Raw genomic sequence first — 22039 nt, forward strand, 5'->3', positions numbered from 1 at the left:
ATAGAAACCCACTAGGGGACCTCCCTTCCAGGGGCTGCTTGCCCCCGTGATTAGAATGAGAACCACCGGGTAGAGCCTCACGGGTCTCTGTCTTTGGTACGAATTACATTTATGGCCACTCTAATCATAGGTAAAAAAAAATTGGCCTTAACAAACAAGATCAGCCCCAGGTGTGAGCTGGCGGAGGCGAGGTCTGGGCCATTTCCGGGGCCTAAGTGGACCAGAAGCCAGAAGGTAAGACGTTTAGGTCCTGAACCACCTTTGGGGAACTCAAGTGCTCGAGGCTAGTCGGGATTCTTCACCAGAAGCTGAGCAGAGTTTGGAAATGCTTCCGGAGGAAGTGATCCTTCGTGGGGACAGTGTGTGTTCTGCGTCCCTCCTTTCTCTCCCTGATGCTTTTATCCTCAGGTTTAGCCCAGGGTCCAGGTTCCCAGTATCCTGGTGGCAGGGACCTTCGTTACAGAAGCACCCGGCGCCTACCAGACGTCCATCAGCCCAGGCATCAGAGACAGAGTTCATTGATTTTCTTCTCTCAACCAGCTTACAGTCTGGTTGGGGACTTAAAATTACCAGTCTCTCTAAATAGGTAATCTTTAAAAGACCCCATAAGATTATCCCAAAGCCAGAGGCACGATTATTTCTCAGTAGAATCAGGAAGATTTTCAGAGGGGAGAGCATCTCGTGAAGATCTGCAATGTTTCTGTCGTGGGCAACCGGCACCACCTCCACCTTGGGGGCCCTTTCCGGTCACAGAGTCAGGCTGAAATCCTGCCTTCTCGCCTCAGTTTTATCTTCACCTTCTCCCCTGGGTGGGGGCATCCCCTCATCTAAGGTCCTGGGAAGGAGCGTCACACATGGGCTTTCTTGTGTGCTCACAGCCCTTCCGCTCACGTTAGCACCCGACTCTCCAGGTCACCCCTTCCCCAGGGAGCGCTGACTCGTAACCCAGACCCCGTGCACTGAGACGTGACTGATGCCGGAAAAGCAGGCTGGCTCTGCTACAGTCACGAGGCAGCGGTGGTGTCTGGGGTTCGGAAGGTCACGGGTAGGGTCGGTGGGGGGGGAACCCTGAGCGCTGCCCACTGGGCTCACGGCCCCTGGTTCCTCTGATGAGGCTGCTCAGTGTGACCAGACAGGCTTCCTCTTCTGGAGGAAGGCCTTGACCCCCTCCTGGCCATCCGGCAGGCCCAGGTTGTCCACCATGGTCTGGGAGGTGAGGTGGCAGGCGGTCCTGAGGTCCCGAGCCAGCTGCCCGTAGAGGGCGGCTTTGCCCACCTCCAAGGCCACCTGTGGGAGGGGACAGGGGCCGTTATTTAGGCACCGGCCATCCTGCGACCCAGCGCCGCCGAGGCCCCACCCGCCCCGCTTCACTCTACAGAGACTCTTTGTACCGTGACGCTCGGGCCAGTTACCTGCTCCTCAAACACCATGTCCCCATCACCTCTGAGGTCTTCCATCCCCAGACTCCTGCCAGGGGCGGGATCCATGAGCACCCAGGAGAGGGGGGGACCCTCCTTATCTCCTTCAGGTCACGTGTCACCACTCTATTGAAATCACAGCTCACACCCCAGCACCATCCCCCCTTCGGGCTGCATTGTCTTCCTTTGCACTTTCACCATTTACTATATAGCTTACACATTCATTTTGTTTATTGTATTATCTCCTTTGTTGGCACATAAGCTTCACTAGGGTTAGAGACTTTTTTTTTTACTCTTCTGTTTATTTCTGTATCACCAGCATGAGAAGAGTACCTTGCACATAGTAGGCAGCCTCCAGGATATTTACTGGTGAGTGATTTAAGGAGTGGATGGATGGAGGCAAACACAGTACAGGAGAGGTGATGCCACAGTCCTGCAGAGGCCAGGTCAGAAGGTGACACGGCTTCCACTGGTTCTTTCTCTCCGGCTGTTCAGCCTTGGAGCCCAGCTGCCACGCCGTGAGGAAGCCCGAGCCACTCTGAGGCTGTGCTGTGTGTGCCCCTGACCAGCCCAGCCGAGGTCTCAGCTGAGTGGCAGCCTCAACAGCCAGATGTGGGAGCGGGCGGGCCCTCAGACCACCGCCCCCAGCTGTCATGCTCCCCTTCCAAATCTTCCCAGCTGAGGCCACGGACACTGTGGTGCAGAGAAAAGCCTTCCTCTCTGAGCCCTGTCCAAGTTGCAGATTCACGAGCTAAACAAATTACTATTGTTTGGAGCCACTGAGTTGAGGGTGGTTTGTTATCGATCATTGGACTAGCTTGCGGTATCATCAGCACTTAGGTCATGGTTTTTCAACCTCAGGGCTATTGTATGTTTTGGACCAGATAATTTTTTTGTTGTGTGGGGCTGTCTTGGGCATTGTAGGATGTTTGTGGCATCCCTGGCCTCTATCTACCGGGCAGCAGTACCCCTGTCCCAACTTGTGACAATCAAGGCACTGCCAAACGGCCCCTGGCGCCAGTACTGCTCCCAGATTAGAACCACCGATTAAGGTGGTTTTTTGAATCATGAGACTAGATCGTATCACTGGGGGATTGGGCTTTGGTGGAAGAGGAGAGGCCAGAAGGCGGGTACAGATGCCATCATAGGTGCAGATGGAGCACACAGTGGACTGGACTAGCCACCAGGGACAAGGCGATGTTGGCCCCATTTTCTCCTCTGCAGTTAGGGGAGAGGACTAAATCCCAATGTTGTCCAATTTTGGAAACTTCATGATGACATGCTGGAGGCAGCAGGAGCTACAGTGACTATTTCATAGTTGAAGAGGAACAGCATTGTCACTGCAAAGCGTGTCTGAAGTGCCTGTGTGAATGTGGAGCTAAAAACCGGTGCTGCTGATCCAGGGCTGCTAAGTAAGACGCCTCTGAAGACGCCCAGCGAGTCCCAGTGAAGGGCAGAGGCCAGGGGGTCCGATCTGGGGAAGGAGCAAGAGAACGTGAGAGTCCCCCCTGTCCCGGGCACTCATGCTCCTGGCCTGCCTTCAGCTTCCTACCTGGTCCTGCCTAGTTCATGGCCCTCTCTGGCATCAGTGTCCTTACCGGCCTGGTGGGGTAACGCTATTTAGCACCACATTGATTTATAGGGGTTGTACCCACACGGATTAGATAATAGAGTGGCATTCCCTGAGAAAAAGAAAGCCTATTTTATGGCAAATTAGCACAATCTTTACTTACTGTTTCCCCTGAAACTTCAGATGAGAGAAGAAAATACCTCCTCTCACCCTTTTCTGTTATCAACCCTTGTTAGGGTCCCCCTAACAAGGTGGTGATTTTATACTTCCTCTTCCCAGAGTATCTGTATTAAAAGCAACAAAAAGCACTTGAAGCCAAGGCTGACCTTCAAGGCTGACCCCTGGTGTCTGATGTCCCCAAGTTCCAATCCCACTTACCAACCACACAAACTTAAGGGGGCAGTTTAACCCTCTGAGTCTGTTTCCTCATCTGAAAAAACGGGAGTAAAGATTCCCATTCTCCTGCAGAATTGTGAAGATTGGAGAAAGCTGTGTAAAACTTATACTACAGTGCGGGGCACCCAGGAGGCCCCTAGTAAATGCAGTGCCTGTTATTAACAGGCTTCTTCCTCCTGTAAATTTGTATGAATCTCCAGTGTTGGCTTTAGGTATCAAGGCCCCTGATTATTTAAAGCAGAGGCGTCTCTGGGGTTCCTCAAGGCACGTGTAGGAGAAGAACTAGCTGGTGGTGCGTCAGCATTAGGGCTGCGATTCGGCAGGACCGGAAGGGAAGGACCTGACAGGGGATCATGGGTTAACTTCATCAGCCGGGAGACCTCCGGTGAGTCGCTGAGACCCCAGCCCTTCCGTGAGGTGGGCTGTTGAACATACGCCTGTGGTGGCCACAGCGTCACCGTTAACATGCAGATTCTGACGCGGTGGGTCGGGGGGGGGGCCTGAGACCCCCGGTTCCCAGGCTCTCTGGTGATCCGCACGCGGGCTGGGTAGCAAGGCTTTCACTTAACATCCTCTCCATCTTGCAAGTTCTACTCTGATCTAATCAATTAGGAATTCAGATCCCGCAGATGCACAGAGTTACTGTGGGTAAACTGGAGGAAGCAAGTGTTCCCGCGGAGACCTGACTGGTTTGGGAAGCCGGGGCTCTGGTCTTTCACGTGCTCCCCTTGCCCGTGGTACCCACTGCTTTAGGGGCTGGGTGAGACCAGCTCTGACTGCGGGAGGGAGCAGCTACACCAGGCAGGTCGTCTATACGTGCAACGAAGATGCATATTTAACTCAAGCTGGGGGAGGGGGACACTTTGCACACGTGATAAATGATTCACGCCCAGGCTCAGTCTGGCTGGAACCCGAGAGCTCCTCGCCACGGTTTCTGCAGGACAAAAGGCAGCGTCCTCCGCACGCTAGGCAGTTCCCTAGGGTGACCAGCAGAGGGCACTGGCGACCCACACCTGCCGCCTCAGCCGTGTTGAAAGGGGCGGAGCTTCCCGACTGGGCCACTTTGCAAAGGCACCTGCTAGTTTTGCTTCCCGGCGGATGTGCACGGGAACGCTGGCATGTCACCCACGCAGGTGGCGGCCCGTGTATGGATGCGTCCCTGTGGGTGCAGCCAAGCACTGACGATAGGCAGGTGTGTTTTGGTCGGTTTTAGATTTTTGTGAATCCCTAGTTTTCCTCCTGGGGCGGGCCACGCAAGTGAGATTTATGCAACATGGTTCTGCGAACTGGGCTTCCTGGGAATTTAAGGCCTGTCTTTGACAAAAATTTTTTTCCTTCTTTCTTCTCAAAAACGAATTTAAAATTTGACACATATGATCAATTTGTAAGTTTCTGGGATTCAAGTATAAGCCTTGATTTTTAAAGTTTGTTTTTAATATTTTATTTAAATGAGAATTAATTTTTAATTTTTGTCTGTGTTGGGTCTTCGTTGCTGTGTGTGGGCTTTCTCTAGTTGCGGCGAGTGGGGGCTACTCTTCGTTGTGGTGCTCGGGCTTCTCTTTATGGAGGCTTCTCTTGCTGCGGAGCACAGGCTCTAGAGCGCAGGCTCAGTAGTTATGGCACACGGGCTTAGTTGCTCCGCGGCATGTGGGATCTTCCCTGACCAGGGCTTGAACGCACTCCCCTGCACTGGCAGGCAGATTCTTAACCACTGCGCCACCAGGGAAGTCCTAAAGTTTGTTTTGAGAAAGAATAGATTCTTATCTGGAAAGTAGGGCTGATTTAAAGTTTTCAAATGCTTTAACATGGAACCTTCCAGAATGTTAGGTGTCAAAGCTGAACAGCAGCAGGTTGGCCAAGCAACCACCTTTAATGTGCAAAAGGCCTGGAGATTTGATTTGCACAATTACAAGATACTTCGTTCGTAAGCTCCGACGATAACTTTGTGATGCATTTTAATTTCATGTGCTGGCACCAGGCAGGGACTTAAGAAGTATTTATTGAATTAATACATAACATTTAAGGTAAATGTGTATCCTGGTGGGATCCAGACACCCCCCTGGGTCTGAGGACACTGGAGCAAGCTGTTGTGTTCTGAGGGTCACCTTTTCCAATGTGGAGCCCATGTCCAACTAGTTTTCATAAGTGTATGTGTTTGTAGGTATCTGTCACCAGATTTTTCTCACAAACACACATTTCTGTAAAAGCTAATGAGGTGCATGAAAGGCCGGTGTGCTCCCCTGAACCTCTTGGTCCTGCGGCTTGATTTCTCTTGGGGCTCATTTCTTTTGTGCCTCCGGCATATGAGCAACTGCTAATTTTCCTAGTTGATGCTAAAATGGTTAATATATTCTAGAAAGCAATTTAGATTCCCTACTTGCTACGACTCTGGCACCCCCTTTAAAAACAGATTTCCAGTTGAGAATAAGGACGTATTTTTCCTTACAAGGAAAACAAGGAAACCACCGTTTCCACTTAAGAGCTGTTCAGTAAACATTCTTTATGACGTTATAGGAAGGAGGAAAGTTTGTGAAGAAAGTGGACTTCACTCGGGTTAGCAACAACAGAACAACTCTGGCAATGCAGCTCCTTCTGGGGCAGATTCGACACACCATGTACAGGACATTCCTGCAACCACTGCAAACCTGACACACTCAGTGTATCAGCTACTTTCAGTCCGTTCTGGAATGAGACAGATTGCTGGCAAACAGGAAGCCAGCGACAGAATGTCCTAGCCTCTTATACTGGCATATGTCACCATGCTATTATAGCTCATGGGCAACCTTTCCGTGCAACAAAACTGTGTCTGAATTGCATTTCAAATAAGTGCAAAAAATGTTCACCTTTATGAAAACAAAGCATATCTAAAAACCTAACCAGCTGTATTGAGGGGTAGGCAAGAATGAAAAGCAGTGACTTACAAACTGACAGCCACTGGGATAACCTCCCAACACGAGACATCAGTACATTCAGCCAGCTCTGCTTTGGGCAGAATGTCCTGAATCAAACGGTACTTTCAACAAGAAAGTTCTGGAACTCACCCTCACAGGCACTGGAGGATCACAGTTAGCAAGGAGGTACAGGGAGTTCAGTTACCTTTCTCGGCACCGCTCTCCCCAAGGCCACCCCGGGGGTGGAGCAGAAGAGCCCGATGTTCACGCCCGGCATGGCAAAGGAGGACTTGTCACTCGCCACAGCAATGTCACAGCTGGCAACCAGCTGACACCCGGCGGCAGTGGCCAGGCCGTTCACCATGCGATGATGGGGACCGGGTGGGTCTGGATCAGCATCATGACCTGAAGAGCAAACACACCTGCTTCGCTTCCATCCAAGAGTGAGGTGCGACAGTAACAGGATTTTATGTGACTTTACTGTTTTCAGAGCCCTTTTCATATGCTATCAGTGTATCAGATTCTACGACAAAAAGGGTAGGGGAAGTCACAAAGAGAATAACTTTCATTAAATATCGACGGTGAGCCAGACTGTGTGATTTGGTCTTCCTGAGATCCAGGAGGAAGGAACCAGGACACCAAGGCTCACGGGGTAAGTAACCCCCTAAGGCCACCAGATCTGCGAGGGGGGCTATGGGGTCTGAGCCGCCTCTGTCTGACTCCAGGCCCCTGGTCTGTCCCTAAGCATGATTTCTGTGAGGATGCTATCCCCTCAACTGCTCCCCTAGCAACCCCGCTGCAGAAGAGGGCTGACTTTGACCTCTGCGGAACAAGCAGTTCTGTCCCAAAGGTGCCTGCGTGGAGCTCTTGTGTTAAAAGTCTGAAACAGGTGGGAAAGGGCCTGGGAAGTAATTTCCTTAGTAATTACTTCTCCAATTACCACCATGATACTCTCTCAATTCTATTAAGATGGTGGGGAACACCCTGCTGTCATCAAAATAAACAAAATTCCAGGGCTTCCCTGGTGGCGCAGTGGTTGAGAGTCCGCCTGCCGATGCAGGGGACATGGGTTCGTGCCCCGGTCCGGGAGGATCCCACATGCCGTGGAGCGGCTGGGCCCGTGAGCCATGGCCGCTGAGCCTGCGCGTCCGGAGCCTGTGCTCCGCAACGGGAGAGGCCACAACAGTGAGAGGCCCGCATACCGGAAAATAAATAAATACATAAATAAAATAAAATAAACAGAATTCCAAAATGCATTGGCACAGAGAGGGTAGCTGGAAACTGGCTCAGGTGAGACTCCTCCCCCCCAAAATCTCCAGAACTTTAACTTAGTTTTGCAGCTTATGAAGTAACTTGGCTAATTTCTCCATTTTTTCCATGACACTCTAAACAGATTGTGTTACTATGGTGACTTCAGTGTATAAATGTTTGCCCTTCGACCCCGGCAGGAGGGAGGGGAGGCGGGGACCTGGCCTTGCTTCCCACGCAGCCGCTCCAAGGAAAACGACCTTCACGGATCCCAAGGTTTTGCCTGAGGAACTTACCTTTTGTGCTCATGAACATTTGGTACTTGTTAGCTTTATTATAAAATGACCAATTATATAGTTAGGGATATGATGTCATAGTCCTGATATCAGGAATTGGGGGTTCGCCTTTTGAGAATCTGGTAAATGCTAATGACCCTCCTCCAGAGGAATGCACATACACGTACAGCACCCCAAACTGCTGGTGGGTACAGGGGGTTCGTGCACCTACGTGAGGATGGGGAGGGTGAGGGGCAGCGCTGCTTCTCAGGGGACACAGTAGCAAGCAGGCTGCACAACAGCATGTAAGGTCTGACTGCAGAGGCAGAAAAGACTGTTTCAGCTCTGGGTGTCATCCGTCACCTGATCAGCTGAAGGTAGGAAGAGGCAGTTGGCTGTGACTTGGGTGGCGCAGTCTGTCTCCTGCCTGTCGTCTAGGAAGGGCTGAGATTCCACACAAGCTGGTGGGAAATACTTAGGCAATCCAGTAGATCACCAACATTAAAAATATCCTACCCTCGATCTAGGAATTCTAAGAGATAATCTGAAATAGGGCAAAAAGCTGTCTGGACCAAGATGTTCACCAAATCATTACTTTATAATAGTAAAAGCTATAAATAATATAAATATACAAAAATAAGTAAATGGCTATATAAACTAAAATATATTCCAATGCAATGGAATGCTACATTCTCATTACAATGAAATTTTTTGAGAGAAATATCAGCATGGTGGTCTGCAGTGAGGCTGCTGGGTACTGACACTCCAGCTATCACTTACTTTCTTCCTATCCCTCAGTCTTCACATCTGTAAAATGGGTATAATTATAGTAACAACCTTACAGAACAGGACGATTATGTAAATTAGCATGTCTAAAGTTCTCAAAGTATCACCTGGCACATAGTAAGCATTCAATGCTATGATGATATTATACAATTATACTGCATAATCACACCCATGTATGATCATTCAAACAAATGGGTACACATGGGAAAGGATGAAAAAGAAATACAGCAAAATATTAATTACAGTTCTCTCTGGGTGGTATATCATGGGTGTAGTATCAGTAATTTATTTTTCTTCCTTTTGTTCTTCTAGATTTTCCACATTTTCTATAAGAAGTATCTGTTACTTTTTTTTTTTTTTTTTTGCGGTACGCGGGCCTCTCACTGCTGTGGCCTCTCCCGTTACGGAACACAGGCTCAGCGGCCATGGCTCACGGGCCCAGCTGCTCCACGGCACATGGGATCTTCCCGGACCGGGGCACGAACCCGTGTCCCCTGCATCGGCAGGCAGAATCTCAACCACTGCGCCACCAGGGAAGCCCTCTATTACTTTTATAATTAAAAAATATTTTAAATAAAGTTAGCAATTCAGGGAAGACAGAGGGAACCTAGCTAATACACCAGCTGGGTAACCAATCCCTTGATTGTCAAGAATGATTAGTCCTCCTATTTTGCCTCCTAAATTCAGTACTTGTTTTGGTCCTGCCTACTCCAAAATGGGACATAAATTTAACTCTGCCCCAGCCTCACTGAACAGCATCACGGAGGGTTCTACGCTCGTTCCAAAGCAAGTGGCCCTGTCCCTTTGTCACGTCAGTGGTGGGTGTGAGGAGGAGGGAAGACTCTTCCTGGACCAGGGTTTCCACCTTCAAACTTGAACGGGACGAAAGAAGAGACCAGGACGGGTCTCCAGCGAAAGCCCCCCACATCTGCCCAAGGGAGGTGACGTTCGCTCTTCCTTGACCAGGTGTTTCTTCTCATTTTCAATTTGCCCCATTTCTGATTTGTAAATAACTAATGATCATGCGGCACTTGTGGTCTGTGACAAATCTGCTACAGAACTTAGATGCGGAGACAATCCAGATATTTCTTCCTTTCTTCTATTCCCCTGTTCTCGTGCATACACTGAACGGGGAAATACCTAGCTCATTCTGTTCCCGTCTGCCTGCTGATTACACTTGCAAACTGAAATCTCACACAAGTTCACGGTGTTCAGATTTATCCAGGGCAATGTGATTTTCTTCGAGAAGGTATTAGAGAAGTCAGTGTACTTCAGGTCCTATTTTACTACATCGGGGTGAGGTCCTGTATGTGTCTTTTTTCAGTGAGTTGGAGGCATCCGTGGAGTGGAAGCTTCCAGAAGATCTGGCCTTTGTCCGGGGGAGAATCTCAGCTCCCCTGTGGCCCTTTGCTGTTTAGATCTCAGTTCATGAAGATACCACAGAAAAGTGACCAAAACAGGCCCTTTAGGGAGGATGGAAGGGCTCCCCTGGTTCTCTACGATGATCTTCTATTTCGACCAAACATACCAGATTAGTAGAAAAATAACTTTTAAAGCACCAAGTCCTGGCAAACACAACAGCGGAATGTCCTATAAGCATCATTAATGTGAAACAAAAGACTGAAGTCTTGGCTCTGACTTGCTCCCATCTCCATGAAGTCAAGTCAATCCCTTTTCCGGTTTGTCCCTCCACAAAATGAGAAACTATAATGTGATCTCCTAAGGGGTTTCTGGAAGGGCAAGGAAAACGAGAATGTATCTCAATCACCTTCCCCTTCCCCTCTCTGATGCTCACTTCTGTCTGGTCTACAGTGAAGGTATCGCTAAATATTTGTTGAATCATTAATAAACATTGATAACCAAAGAGATGAATGACTAAGTCAATGTACGAAGGAGAAATTAGGTGAAGTAATCTTAGGGTTAGGTTATGAAACTGCTTTATACGTCTTCCTTCTCAACTAGATTTCCAGTTTCAGGTCGGCTGGAAACTCTCTTTTCCTTCTATTTCCCTCAGTATCTTACAAGTATGCATATAGCAGGTGCTCAATAGAGGCTCATTAAATGAACAATGTGTTACTTAAAGTTGGATTCTATATTTTTGGTTATCTGGGTTGATTTGATGCATTTGTAAGTCACCCCCAACTTTTGTCCTTCCTCCCCTGCATCTGTTGTCAATTTCCCTCCTTAATGTGGTTAAAGAGACAGAAGACGGAGGTGAAAATGAAGAAGGTTATTTTCCTACTTGGAGGCAGTGATTATAAAGGTTAGTTGAAAGAAGCGTTTGAAAATAATTTTAAAAATCATTATTGTTAAGGGCTTCCCTGGTGGCGCAGTGGTTGAGAGTCCGCCCGCTGATGCAGGGGACACAGGTTCGTGCCCCTGTCCGGGAGGATCCCACATGCCGCGGAGCGGCTAGGCCCGTGAGCCATGGCCGCTGAGCCTGCGTGTCCATAGCCTGTGCTCCGCAACGGGAGAGGCCACAACAGTGAGAGGCCCGCGTACCGCAAAAAAAATAAAAATAAAAAAATAGTAATCATGATTGTTATGAATGCTCTCTTTGCCATTAACAGAGTTGTTTTAGTTTAAAATTTTAAAACGTTTAATAATCTTAGGTTCTTCCTCTCTAAAGATGTACATTTCTACCCTTTACCTCTTACTTAAGACATGGATACCAAGACATACCCCCTTAAGGCAGAGATGGCAACTCTGAGTCGCAGCTTATGTTTTCCTTTCTTTGGCCTATGGCAAGATCAAAAGCCAACCACGGTCACTTCTGAAAAGTCTACACCAAATAGTTGCTTGGATGAAGGGTTTGCCAATGACCATAGAGGTTTCAATAGTTCTGCAGTGGTGACGTCTCATAGCTTAAGACCTTATCTGTAAACTAGAAGGCTAATTCAATATTTAATACTGTTATCACTCTCAGGCTTGCAAAGTCAACTGTCACCCTGGCTTACCTCAGAACAGGTTCGGAACACTTCAGCGTGATAATCTGGGCCGTGCTCATCCGTCAGTTCCTTTCAATCATGCCCAGAAGAAAATACAGGCCCCTCAGCTGCAGTGTTTCCAGTTGAGCAAAGAAAAGACAGAGATGTAAACAGCCAGAGCTGGGGCTGTGAATAACTTCAGGGAGCAAGCATATCGATGCTGTGGACACTTAGAGAAAGTTAATGGCCCGATTTTGATAAGAATAATTCCAGATAGCCTGAAAAGCTACAGCCAGTATTTTATGATGACAGTGCAGGGTGAGGCATCTGTTTTCTAAAAGGTCCCTGGTGGAAACCAATGAAGACACACAATTACAAAAAGGAGAAGGCTCAGGGACCAAGGCGACCGTACTCTTTTCAGAGTCATCCCTTTGGTCCCACAATTTTGTTTTGGGACTTGGTCTGGCCTGAGTATACCGACTGACCCAGGGCCACATAAATCCACCAGGCCTTCAGCAGTGCCCCTGTCATTTAGCCTGTAGACAAGGGGCCACCCCTAGGGCTGGAGTCAGGAAGGTCAAAGTGTGAAGAGAATCCCTTTATTTTATAAACAAGGGACCTGAGGAGGTGGTTTTATTGTCACTGTTGTCATTAACCACCACAACGAAGTGTAATTCCACTGATAAGCCGGAAACACTTCTTCACATTTCCTCTTGTCCTGGCGGTTCTGACAGGCAGCAAGGGAGGAAATGGCGCCATCTGGAGGTGAGCTGCCTTCCTGCATCCGGGTCACGCCCACGACTGCTGACCTCAAACAGCTCTATTTCTTTTCTCTTCACCACATAAAACAGTTGAAAATGTATATTCAACCACCGAGAAGAAGGTCACATTCTCCAGAAACACTGATCCTTAATTTTTTTTTGTGGTACGCGGGCCTCTCACTGTTGTGGCCTCTCCCGTTGCGGAGCACAGGCTCTGGACGCGCAGGTTCAGCGGCCATGGCTCACGGGCCCAGCCGCTTCGCGGCATGTGGGATCCTCCCGGACCGGGGCATGAACCCGTGTCCCCTGCATCGGCAGGCGGACTCTCAACCACTGCGCCACCAGGGAAGCCCTGATCCTTAATTTTTTTTAAAAAAAGCATCACAGAGCATCATCCATATTACTTGTCTGTGGAGGCTTTAAAAATACTGACATGGCTATTATTTATACCACTGCCATCATCACCAGATAATTTGGTAAAACTTCTTACTGGAAGAAGAGCAAGGAAAGAATTGGGCAAAATGTGGCACCCTTTCTGGCACCGTTGAAGAAGACTGCTCATCTCAGTTGAGAGCCTGGTAAGAACTGAAAGACAAACCGATCGAGTGTCCTAGCAGCCTGGTCCTAGCCGACTAGGCAGTCTACCAAAAGGATTGGCGATTAAACCCATCATATAAGGTCCACGAGGAAATCAGTGCTCTGCTTTTGATGGGAAGACCAGCATAGCCACGAGTGGCAATGTTTAGTATCCAACAGAAAGGAAAAGACATATTTTCACTGCACAGTAATCTTTGCCATAATTTCCACAGTTAGTAGTGTCAGCACCAAGGTTCCCACCATACACAAGTTTAGGAGCTTCAGAATAATTCTCCCATTAAATGAGGGAATGCCCTAGTTAACCAAAGAATTTTGAGACACCTCTTCTGGGCTCTGCAGAACACTGAGGATTGACACCTGACCAATACCTGAAATAATAATGGCCTTCAGATCCTGGCTTTCGGCTTCGTGAAGAATGTCGTTTTGGAGATCTCAGCGTCGCCAGTGACAGCGCGTTTCTTCTCTTTGGATCGCTTAAGACAATGCTCCTGTGAAGAACAATTTGTAATTACCGGGTCACGTGCCAAGTCAGAACAAGTAAGGACCCCTTGCAATTCCTTTCTAATTTGGGAGCTATTTAAAAAACCCCAGAAAAGAGAGCTGTGGGCGCTCAGAGGCCATTGAGAGGGTTTGTCAACTCTCGGGAGTGACAGCCAGGTCAAGACAAGGAGACGACCTGAGATGCACGTGGGGCTCTCTCTCTTCCCTTGAGTTGTTTCCCTTTTTCTCCAAGTTTGCTCTCAGAACCATTACTGCCACCTCCACAGAAAGGGCAAGACGCAGCAGTTCCAAAATCATCGCCGCCCAGACTGAGTGGCTGCGAGGTCTGTAAGACAGCGGCAGGGTCCGGAGAGAAAATATGGCCCCAAATCTCCTCCCACCCACCCCACAGAAGAGGCAGCTGAGGTGCAGATGCCAATATGCGTATCTGACAACACTGTCTCACCTCCTCTGTAGTGACATCCTGTAATTCAGCAAAATCGTTCCTGTTTGAGAATGGGGTGATACGTGAAGAACTGTGCAGCAAGAGGGCGTCCGGGACGTCATCCCCCAAAAGCTGGTGTTCAAAGGCCTGCTTGCTGTTTTAAGTACCCCACGTGCTGGTGATAATAACCTGGATTTTCATCTTACTGCCTAAACATAGAAATGTCTTCTTTTTGATCTTATACGGAATGGGCAACGAGCCAGACACCAGATGATTGTTGTGTATTTTCTATCTGTTTCCCATCCATCTCCGCCCACATTTTCTGCCTTCCTCATTCTTTTTTTCTTAATAAGTGTTTTTAATTTAATATAAATTTATTTATTTTTGACTCTGTTGGGTCTTCATTGCTGCGCGCGGGCTTTCTCTAGTTGAGGCGAGCGGGGGCTACTCTTCATTGCAGTGCGCGGGCTTCTCACTGCGGTGGCTTCTCGTTGCAGAGCACGGGCTCTAGGCGCACGGGCTTCAGTAGTTGTGGCACATGTGCTTAGTAGTTGTGGCTCGTGGGCTCTAGGGCACAGGCTCAGTAGTTGTGGCGCACGCACTTAGTTACTCCGCAGCATGTGGGATCTTCCCCGACCAGGGCTCGAACCCGTGTCCCCTTCATTGGCAGGCGGATTCTTAACCACTGTGCCACCGGGGAAGTCCCTCATTCTTTTTTGAATCTGATATTTCTACTGCTGTGTCAACCCAGGGTCACCGGGCTTCTGTGCCTGCTACTCCACTGAAGCTGTTGCTGCCAAGACTCTCCTGATTGCCAGAACCAAACCCAGTGGCCGCCGTGGTCCTGCTCGCCTTCTGGAAACACGCTCCTCCCCCCCGTTTTTCTGGTGCTTCTCTTGCTGCTCCTTCTCTACTTCCGTGACGGGCTCCTAGCCTTCTTCTCAGCCCCAAATGCCACGACCCTCAGAGTCCCCTCTTTTGCCCTCTTCTTGTTCCATACACTCCTCCCGGGCCACTTCACCGTGGCCTTGGCATCAGCTACCACCTCTGTGCTGACCACGCCCAGTCTTTGCCCCACTTCAAACCTCTCTCTGAGCTCCAGACCCACAGGTTCACCGGCCTGCTTCCGGGACTCCTCCACCGAGGCGCCCCTTGGGCATCTTCCCCCAGTGACCTCAGCGGCCCCTCCCCCTTCGCTTATCTCAGAAAGCCATCCTGGATTGCCCAATGGCTCCGTTCCTCATTCCACAGGATATCAAACCCCGTGGATAATACCTCCTCAGAATCTCACGCGTCTGAATTCCCCCAGTGGCTACCTTGGTTCAGAACATGGGATGTCTTGCACCTGGAGCTTTAACACCACCCCTCTTGAGAGAGGATCTCTTTAAGAGTGAGGTCACCACCAGGGCAGCTGATAAAAGTGTAAACTTTCCGGGGCTTCCCTGGTGGCGCAGTGGTTAAGAATCCGCCTGCTAATGCAGGGGACACGGGTTCGAGCCCTGGTCCGGGAAGATCCCACATGCCGCGGAGCAACTAAGCCCGTGCACCACAACTACTGAGCCTGTGCTCTAGAGCCCGCGAGCCACAACTACTGAGCCTGCGCTCTAGAGCCCGCAAGCCACAACTACTGAGCCACAATTTCAGTGCCACAACTACTGAAGCCCGCACACCTAGAGCCCATGCTCCGCAACAAGAGAAGCCACCGCAATGCGAAGCCCATGCACCACAACGAAGAATAGCCCCTGCTCGCCGCAACTAGAGAAAGCCCACGCGCAGCAACGAAGACCCAACGCAGCCAAAAAATAAATAAATTTATTAAAAAAAAATGTAAACTTTCCATTCACGGGGCAAGAGATGGTCCCTGTAGATGCCACAGTGAGCTGTCGGAAGGCCATCCTATTGGCGTAAACCACCAGAAGGTCCAGGAGGCAAGACACTGCCAGATTCCCACACAGGGGCAACACTCAACATTTATCTGTTGACTGAATTCATGACCAAAAAGAGCATTTGTTTTTCACGGCCAGTTCCACCACTGCTGTGGATTTTAACCTTGTCTAGTTTTTTGGCATCTCTTTTAAACGTAAGTGGCAAGTACCCTGAGATGGCACGGCAAGAGTGATGACAAGTTTGGAGGCGGATGGGCCTTTCTCTGACTCCTGGCAACCCTACCTCCTGGCCATGTGAGCTCGAACAGGCTGTTACCTCTCTGAACCCTGTCAAGTGGCGTTATCTACCTAGTGGGCTGTAGTAAGGGCTGGGATAAGGAGTGTGTAGCGCCGAGCACAGTACAACTCTGAGCTGGCCCTCACTACACGGCAGTACTGTCACCGAGAGAAGCAGCTTTGAAAAGGGACACTTGAGTGAGTTGCTCCAGCTCACCCACTTAGTGCCTGACATAGTTCTGCTTTAGCGCTGGCCTCCGGGCTTCCTTGCTACTAAACCATTCCCAGCATGTATGATAGATTGTTCCCACCATCCCCGCTTCTGATTCATGTTTAACTCTGGAGAATCAATGAGATCTTCTGTTGCCTGGCTGCTGTGCCAAATGGGCCAGATTTGCAAAAACAGAAGTGCCCTTGAAAATGGGCAAGAAGGGCCCCTGCCCGGGCCCTCTTCCAGCAGTGCCCCTCCAGGTGAGCAAGGAGTCCACTGGGAAGTTGGGATGTGCCCACCTGGAAATCACCACCCTCTTCCACACCCCACCCCAGTCACCTGAAACCCTGGAATTCCCTGGCTCTGCAGTGGGAACCATTAGGCCCAGAGGGTGGCTGTGAGCAGTTGTCTGTAGGGGGTGAAGGATTAGACAGATTGTGGGCATGCTGCACGGGGTGTCTGCAGACCTGTGTGCCAAGCCCCTGGCAGAGCAGCAGGAGGGAGGGGTGGAGAGGTGGGGCAGGCAGGCAGCACAGGGTGGGAAGGAAAGAACAAAGCTGCAGGCTCTCCCCTGCTTTGGGGGAGTTCCTAGGAGCCTGGGGATTGTAAATTCAAACACAGCCTTCCAGGTCTTAGGACGGCCTACTCGTGAGGGGAGGAGAAGAAAACATATTTCACAGCTTGATTTGTAAGGTCTAAATACTCAGACATGCTACCTAGGCCTCCCTCTGCACTCTTGCCCTGGCCAGGCAAACGTCAGAGTGAGGCCTGGATGGGGCTGGGGCCTTCTACCTTTATCACGCCACCGTCCACTTTCAAGTTTGTGCCCTGGTATGTTTTTGTAAAAGGGTTTTAGGCTTGTTGAGCCAAAGGGCAGAGCTCAGTACCCTGTGTCCTTTAGCCTATTTACCTGCCCTCACGTGGGCACTTCTAGATGATGGCCAAGGAGCAGCTCGGCTATGCCTGACCTCGCCTCGGAGCCAGGTCAAGTTTGTGAGGCACAGAACCCTCTACTGAAGGGCTTTCTCAAAGGTACAGCAGCGGTGGCGCCTCCCACAAGGCTGCCCACGCTGAGCCCAACTGCACTGTCGACTTGGCCTGGGTTTAAAGGCAGTGCTGGAGGCCTCCCGGGTAGCCCCACTTAAATCCTCCGTGTGCGTCCTGCAGGGTCGCGAAGGCCACTGGGCCCAGGCAAGGGACGTCTGTAAACGCAGCATCCGCGGATTCCCTCCACGTCGGACTTCTCCGCCGGACCGATCCGCTGTGATGTACAAACTGGGCTCCGTGGCGGGCGGAGCTGACCACTGACCGAGCCTCGCTGTACTCCGCGTGGGGTGGCGCGGTCGGCGGCCCGGCCTCCTCCGCCCCTCTCTTCCCGGGTCCCGCCGGCCACCCTCCCTGGGAACAGCCCCGCACGCCCGCGGGCCGCTGACCTGATGCCGTCCCGCAGCCGCGTGCTGGTGGGTCGCGACCCCGGCTCCGGCCGCCCGACCCCGGCCGGTCCCCCGCTGCAGAAGCCGGCGGTGAGCGGAGGCCACGGGCCGCGCCGGAGCCAGCCCGACCCCTTCGCCCCCAAGGCCCGCAGGCCCGCGGCGGCGGCCATAGCGGCCAGAGACGCGCCGGGGTCGGACGCCGCTGAGCTCGACGCCAAGGACCGCGGGCTCTGGGCGCTCCGAGGGGCGCGGGAGCGAGCCGGGCCGCTGCGCTTCGATCGCTCCGGGCAGCGGGCAAAACCGAGTCGGGGATCGCAGGCCCAGGTTTCGACCGGACTCTTCTCCCAGGCCGGACCCAGCCCCTGCCGCCCCGCCCCACCCCACCGCCCGGGCCCCCTAGTCTTCCGGCCCCGCCCCGACGCTCCGCCCCCCGTAACCCCTCCCCTGGCTCCCCAACCACCCTTGCCCCTCCCCCGATATCCCTACACCGCCTCTGATCCCTCCCCCCGCGCCGCCCGTTCCCCCGCGCCGCCCCGCCCCCGGGTCCTTGGCGCCCTTCCCGGGAGGAGCTGAGGGGTTGGTTCTGGGGTGAACGACTCTAAACCTTAAGGCACGCTCTGAGGGTTTTTTCCCTTGCAAGGCCAGATGAAAGGGTTTAAAGGAGGCGAGCAGTGGTGTAGCTTGCTCCTTTTTGTTACAACACCAAGAACATAGTGGTTTGCCTGGATTAGGAGAAAAATGAAGTGTCGGCAGGTAGCGAATGATGTGAGCTAGGGACGTCACCTTTTTACAAATTGCTTTATCCTACCCATCCTATCCCAGGCCTCTCATGTGATCCCAGGTCACTACTTGAGCTGTATCCCACTCAGGTATTGGCTTTTAAATGCTTTGTGTCTTCTCTTATCGAGAACCCATGGGATCTACGTTTATATCTTGCGTTTCCCCAATGCACCAAGGAGGGAAAGGGAGGCCCTTTTCAGGATCTAAGTGGCTGGCACGAGACAGGGCACATCCTGCGGCTGAGAGCTGAAGTGTGATGAGAAGATCCTCATTGTCATTTGCTAGTTAACTGCTTCCTGTATTCCTTAACTTCCTAAAGTCTGGAGATTTGCAGGATACTTGGAAGGAAGGGTCTGGGCCCTCAAAGATCTTCCAGTCTGTAGGGTTGACACCATGCCCAGGACCCTCCTCGGGCTTTGACACTGAGAAATTTTGCAAGGATAACAATTATACAAAGGCATCTACAGGCGGGGCCATTGAGGTTGCACAGTGGCTTAAAATAGTCACACACTGGATTCCTGTGAGTGAGGCCCCCTTTAATTCTCAGCTTCATAATTGGACAGATCACTTATGTACAGAATAATATTTTGAAATATCAATTGACATCTCTACCAACACCACCACTCACTCCATTTCCTTGGTCCTCGTTCCATTCAGGCAGTTGGGGCAGAACTCTAAGACACACAGGGGCAATTCCTGGCTTTCAATTTGTAAAAGCCCAGCCTTGGGATTGGAAAGAACACCACGCAGACATAATAGATTTGGGGAGCAGTTGATGAATAGGAACAAGGCCTCTAACCTGAGGCCAGATTAAGGTCCCCCAGGTTTGAGGGCAAGGATAGGGCAAGTAGGGCTTCAGGAAAAGCCAGAAGAGAGTGGGATTTGGGAAAAAGGGTGTGCCAAAGCCTCCTGGAGGAGAAGTGGGAATAGTGGGAAGGATTGCTCCTTTCCTTGGTAGAACTCCAGGTCACTCATGAGACTCTGGGTGGCACGGAATGTCTGGGCAGATGGACCTAAACACCTCATAGAATTTCCCATGGTCCAGTGCGGTGCTGTGACAACAAACTTGTCCCTGTCCTCTGAGAGGGGATTGGAAACAGCTGAGAAAGGTCTGGACCTGAGGAGGCCCTGAGGTGGGGAACAGAGATGACTCAGCAGGTGTGGACTGACAAGTTGAAGACAAGGTGGGGACGAGGACATCTTGGGTGGATGCTGTCACCTGTACCCTTCTGGTAGACTGGAATATGCTGAGGTGACAAAAACAACTACAACAAAAACAAGTCTATGTGCCCCAAACAACCAAGCCTCATTTCTCACTCACACTACTGTTCTACTGCAGATCAGCTGAAAACTCTGTGCTGAGTCAGCCCTGTCTTTGCCTCAGGACCCAGTGGAGCAGCCTTTATCTGGAAAGTTGCCAGTCTCTGGGGCAGAGGAAAAAGAAAGGATGGGAGAGGACTTCCCTGGTGGTACAGTGGTTAAGAATTCGCCTGCCACTGCAGGGGACACGGGTTTGAGCCCCGGTCTGGGAAGATCCCACATGCTATGGAACAACTAAGCCCACGTGCCACAACTACTGAAGCCCGTGTGCCTAGAGCCTGTGTTCCACAGCAAGAGAAGCCACGGCAATGAGAAGCCCGTGCACCACAACAAAGGGTAGCCCCTGCTCGCTGCAAGTAGAGAAAGCCTGCGCACAGCAACGAAGACCCAATGCAGCCAAAAATAAATAAATACATTCATAAAATTAAAAAGAAAAGGAATGGATGGGAGAAGCATGAACTGGCACTTGGTCTCATGATTCATTTGCCAAAGCAAGTCACACCACCACACTTACCTTCAGATGTGCAGGAAAGTACAACCCTCCCATGTGTTTGGACGAAGCAAGTCTTTTTTTTTTTTTTTTTTAAGCAAGTCTTTTTGAGCAATGATTGCTTAATGATGGCCACAACTGCCCAAGCACAGAGCCTTGGTGTTATAAATGAACAGATGCTTATTACTCAGGGATCGGGAATAGAATTCCAAATTGGCTTAGTTTCCGCCACCAGGCAGAATGGAGATTTGAAATAGAAATAAGCTGAGAAATAAAAGGAAGTTAAATCCTTAAGAACACTCGAGTTTGCACACTGGGATTTGTGTCCATCCCCCCCAGTCATGCCAAGTGCTGCAGAAGAGACAGAACATGTTCCCTGAGGCTGAGTCATGCAGGATCAAAAACTCTGACCAAAGTGATCATCATGGGCCAAAGTCCACCACCGGAGGACCTTTTCCACCTTCTTACCAAGATGAAGTGTCATTGGCAGGACGGGAGGTTTGACTGGGAAGAGATAAAGAGACTGCTCCCTCCCAGCCTAGGAGCTGGAGTAGAGGAGAGACCTGGAGTAGAGGGTTTTGGGAGAAGGAACGAGGAGGGCACTCGGAGCGTGAACGTCACAGATGAAAATGGAAGGTTTCAGAGACAACTTCCACCTGCTTCTAAACTTTATTTAATAGGGAACGATACTCAATATTTTGTAATAAGCTACAAGGGAAAAGAATCTGAAAAAGAATAGGTACGTATGTGTATAACGGAATCACTTTGCCATACACTGGAAACTAACACAACATTGTGAATCAACTATACTTCAATTTTTTAAAAAAGCACTTTGAAAATTGTAAAAAAAAAATTTTAATTTAATAACAGCCGCTCTTTATGAAGACGCCCACTCTGTGGCAGTGCCTGCACTTAGTGCATTACTTACGCCAGCTCAGGATAACTTGTGAGACAGGTACCATTAACCTAGTTCAGAGAGGCTTTGCCAGCCCCACTCGCGCTCAGCACAGCAGTTACAAAGTTGGGACTGGGCGCTGGGGGTCACCTGAAGGATGGGCTGTGATGGAGGTTTCCGTGCTCATCTAAATTCCTACGCTTGTTCTCCCATCCCTTTCACGTCTCCTTCCTCCCCTCATATCTTTCTGTGCCTCTAGCCCTGGTTTGAGAGTGGAGAAACACACAAACACAGAAGTGGAGATGGACAGCCATCGCGTTATCCAGGAGGGAGTCGATATCGCTTGCTGAAACGCTCATCCATCCTTAAGCAGTGCGAGAGTCTTTTCATTCGGGCTGTTTCTCCAGGCCTCCTCTGCCTCTCATTAATTTTGGTAGGGGCTGCTTGTCTTTCTTCCCTCTTGTTCAGTGCCCTTCTAATCTATTTTTCCACGTAAGCCCCGACACAATTTGATTTCCAGGTTGCTAGCAGGCTTCTCTCTGGCTTTGATTTATGTGCGCCTTCCCTGTGCCTCATGTCTTTGCCATATGGATGTGTCTTCGCTACCTTTTCTCAGTTTCTTTAAAGACCCACCGATGCTTGGCAGGACGTTGCAGAAATAATGCAGAATAAAAGACAGTTCTAGGGAGCCTGGCATCTCAGGCTTGATGTTGGAATGAAGGAAGATTTAGAACTCCTCAGGGTGCAGAGAAAGAAAAGTGAAGGGCAGATTTTCAGCTGCTTATGGAGCAGTTTTTGAACTTCTTTTTATTGATTTCGGGCCCTTCGAAGACAGGCACGTAATGACACGGTTCAGAGTACAATGTGAAAGATCTGGGGGCTTAGTTTCAGCAGAGATTCCTCTGGCATCCGGCTGATTCTCCTGTTCTAGCTTTCCACCCTCATTCTCCCCAT

At 50.3% G+C, this 22039-nt stretch overlaps 1 protein-coding gene across 1 annotated transcript; it reads right to left on the minus strand.

Moving 5' to 3' along the window:
- Positions 1-44: 44 nt before the first annotated feature.
- ECHDC3 (enoyl-CoA hydratase domain containing 3) lies at positions 45-17971 on the minus strand. Its single transcript, XM_049706185.1, is given in 10 exon segments — positions 45-1329; positions 3189-3231; positions 3429-3447; positions 3725-3764; positions 6481-6641; positions 6644-6680; positions 11542-11639; positions 13238-13299; positions 13301-13357; positions 17601-17971. Coding segments are annotated over 10 exon segments (897 nt in total). The 5' UTR covers positions 17771-17971; the 3' UTR covers positions 45-1119.
- Positions 17972-22039: the final 4068 nt, after the last annotated feature.

The sequence above is a fragment of the Orcinus orca genome, chromosome 2 (genome assembly GCF_937001465.1).
Source record: "Orcinus orca chromosome 2, mOrcOrc1.1, whole genome shotgun sequence".
Taxonomy (NCBI): Eukaryota; Metazoa; Chordata; class Mammalia; order Artiodactyla; family Delphinidae; genus Orcinus; species Orcinus orca.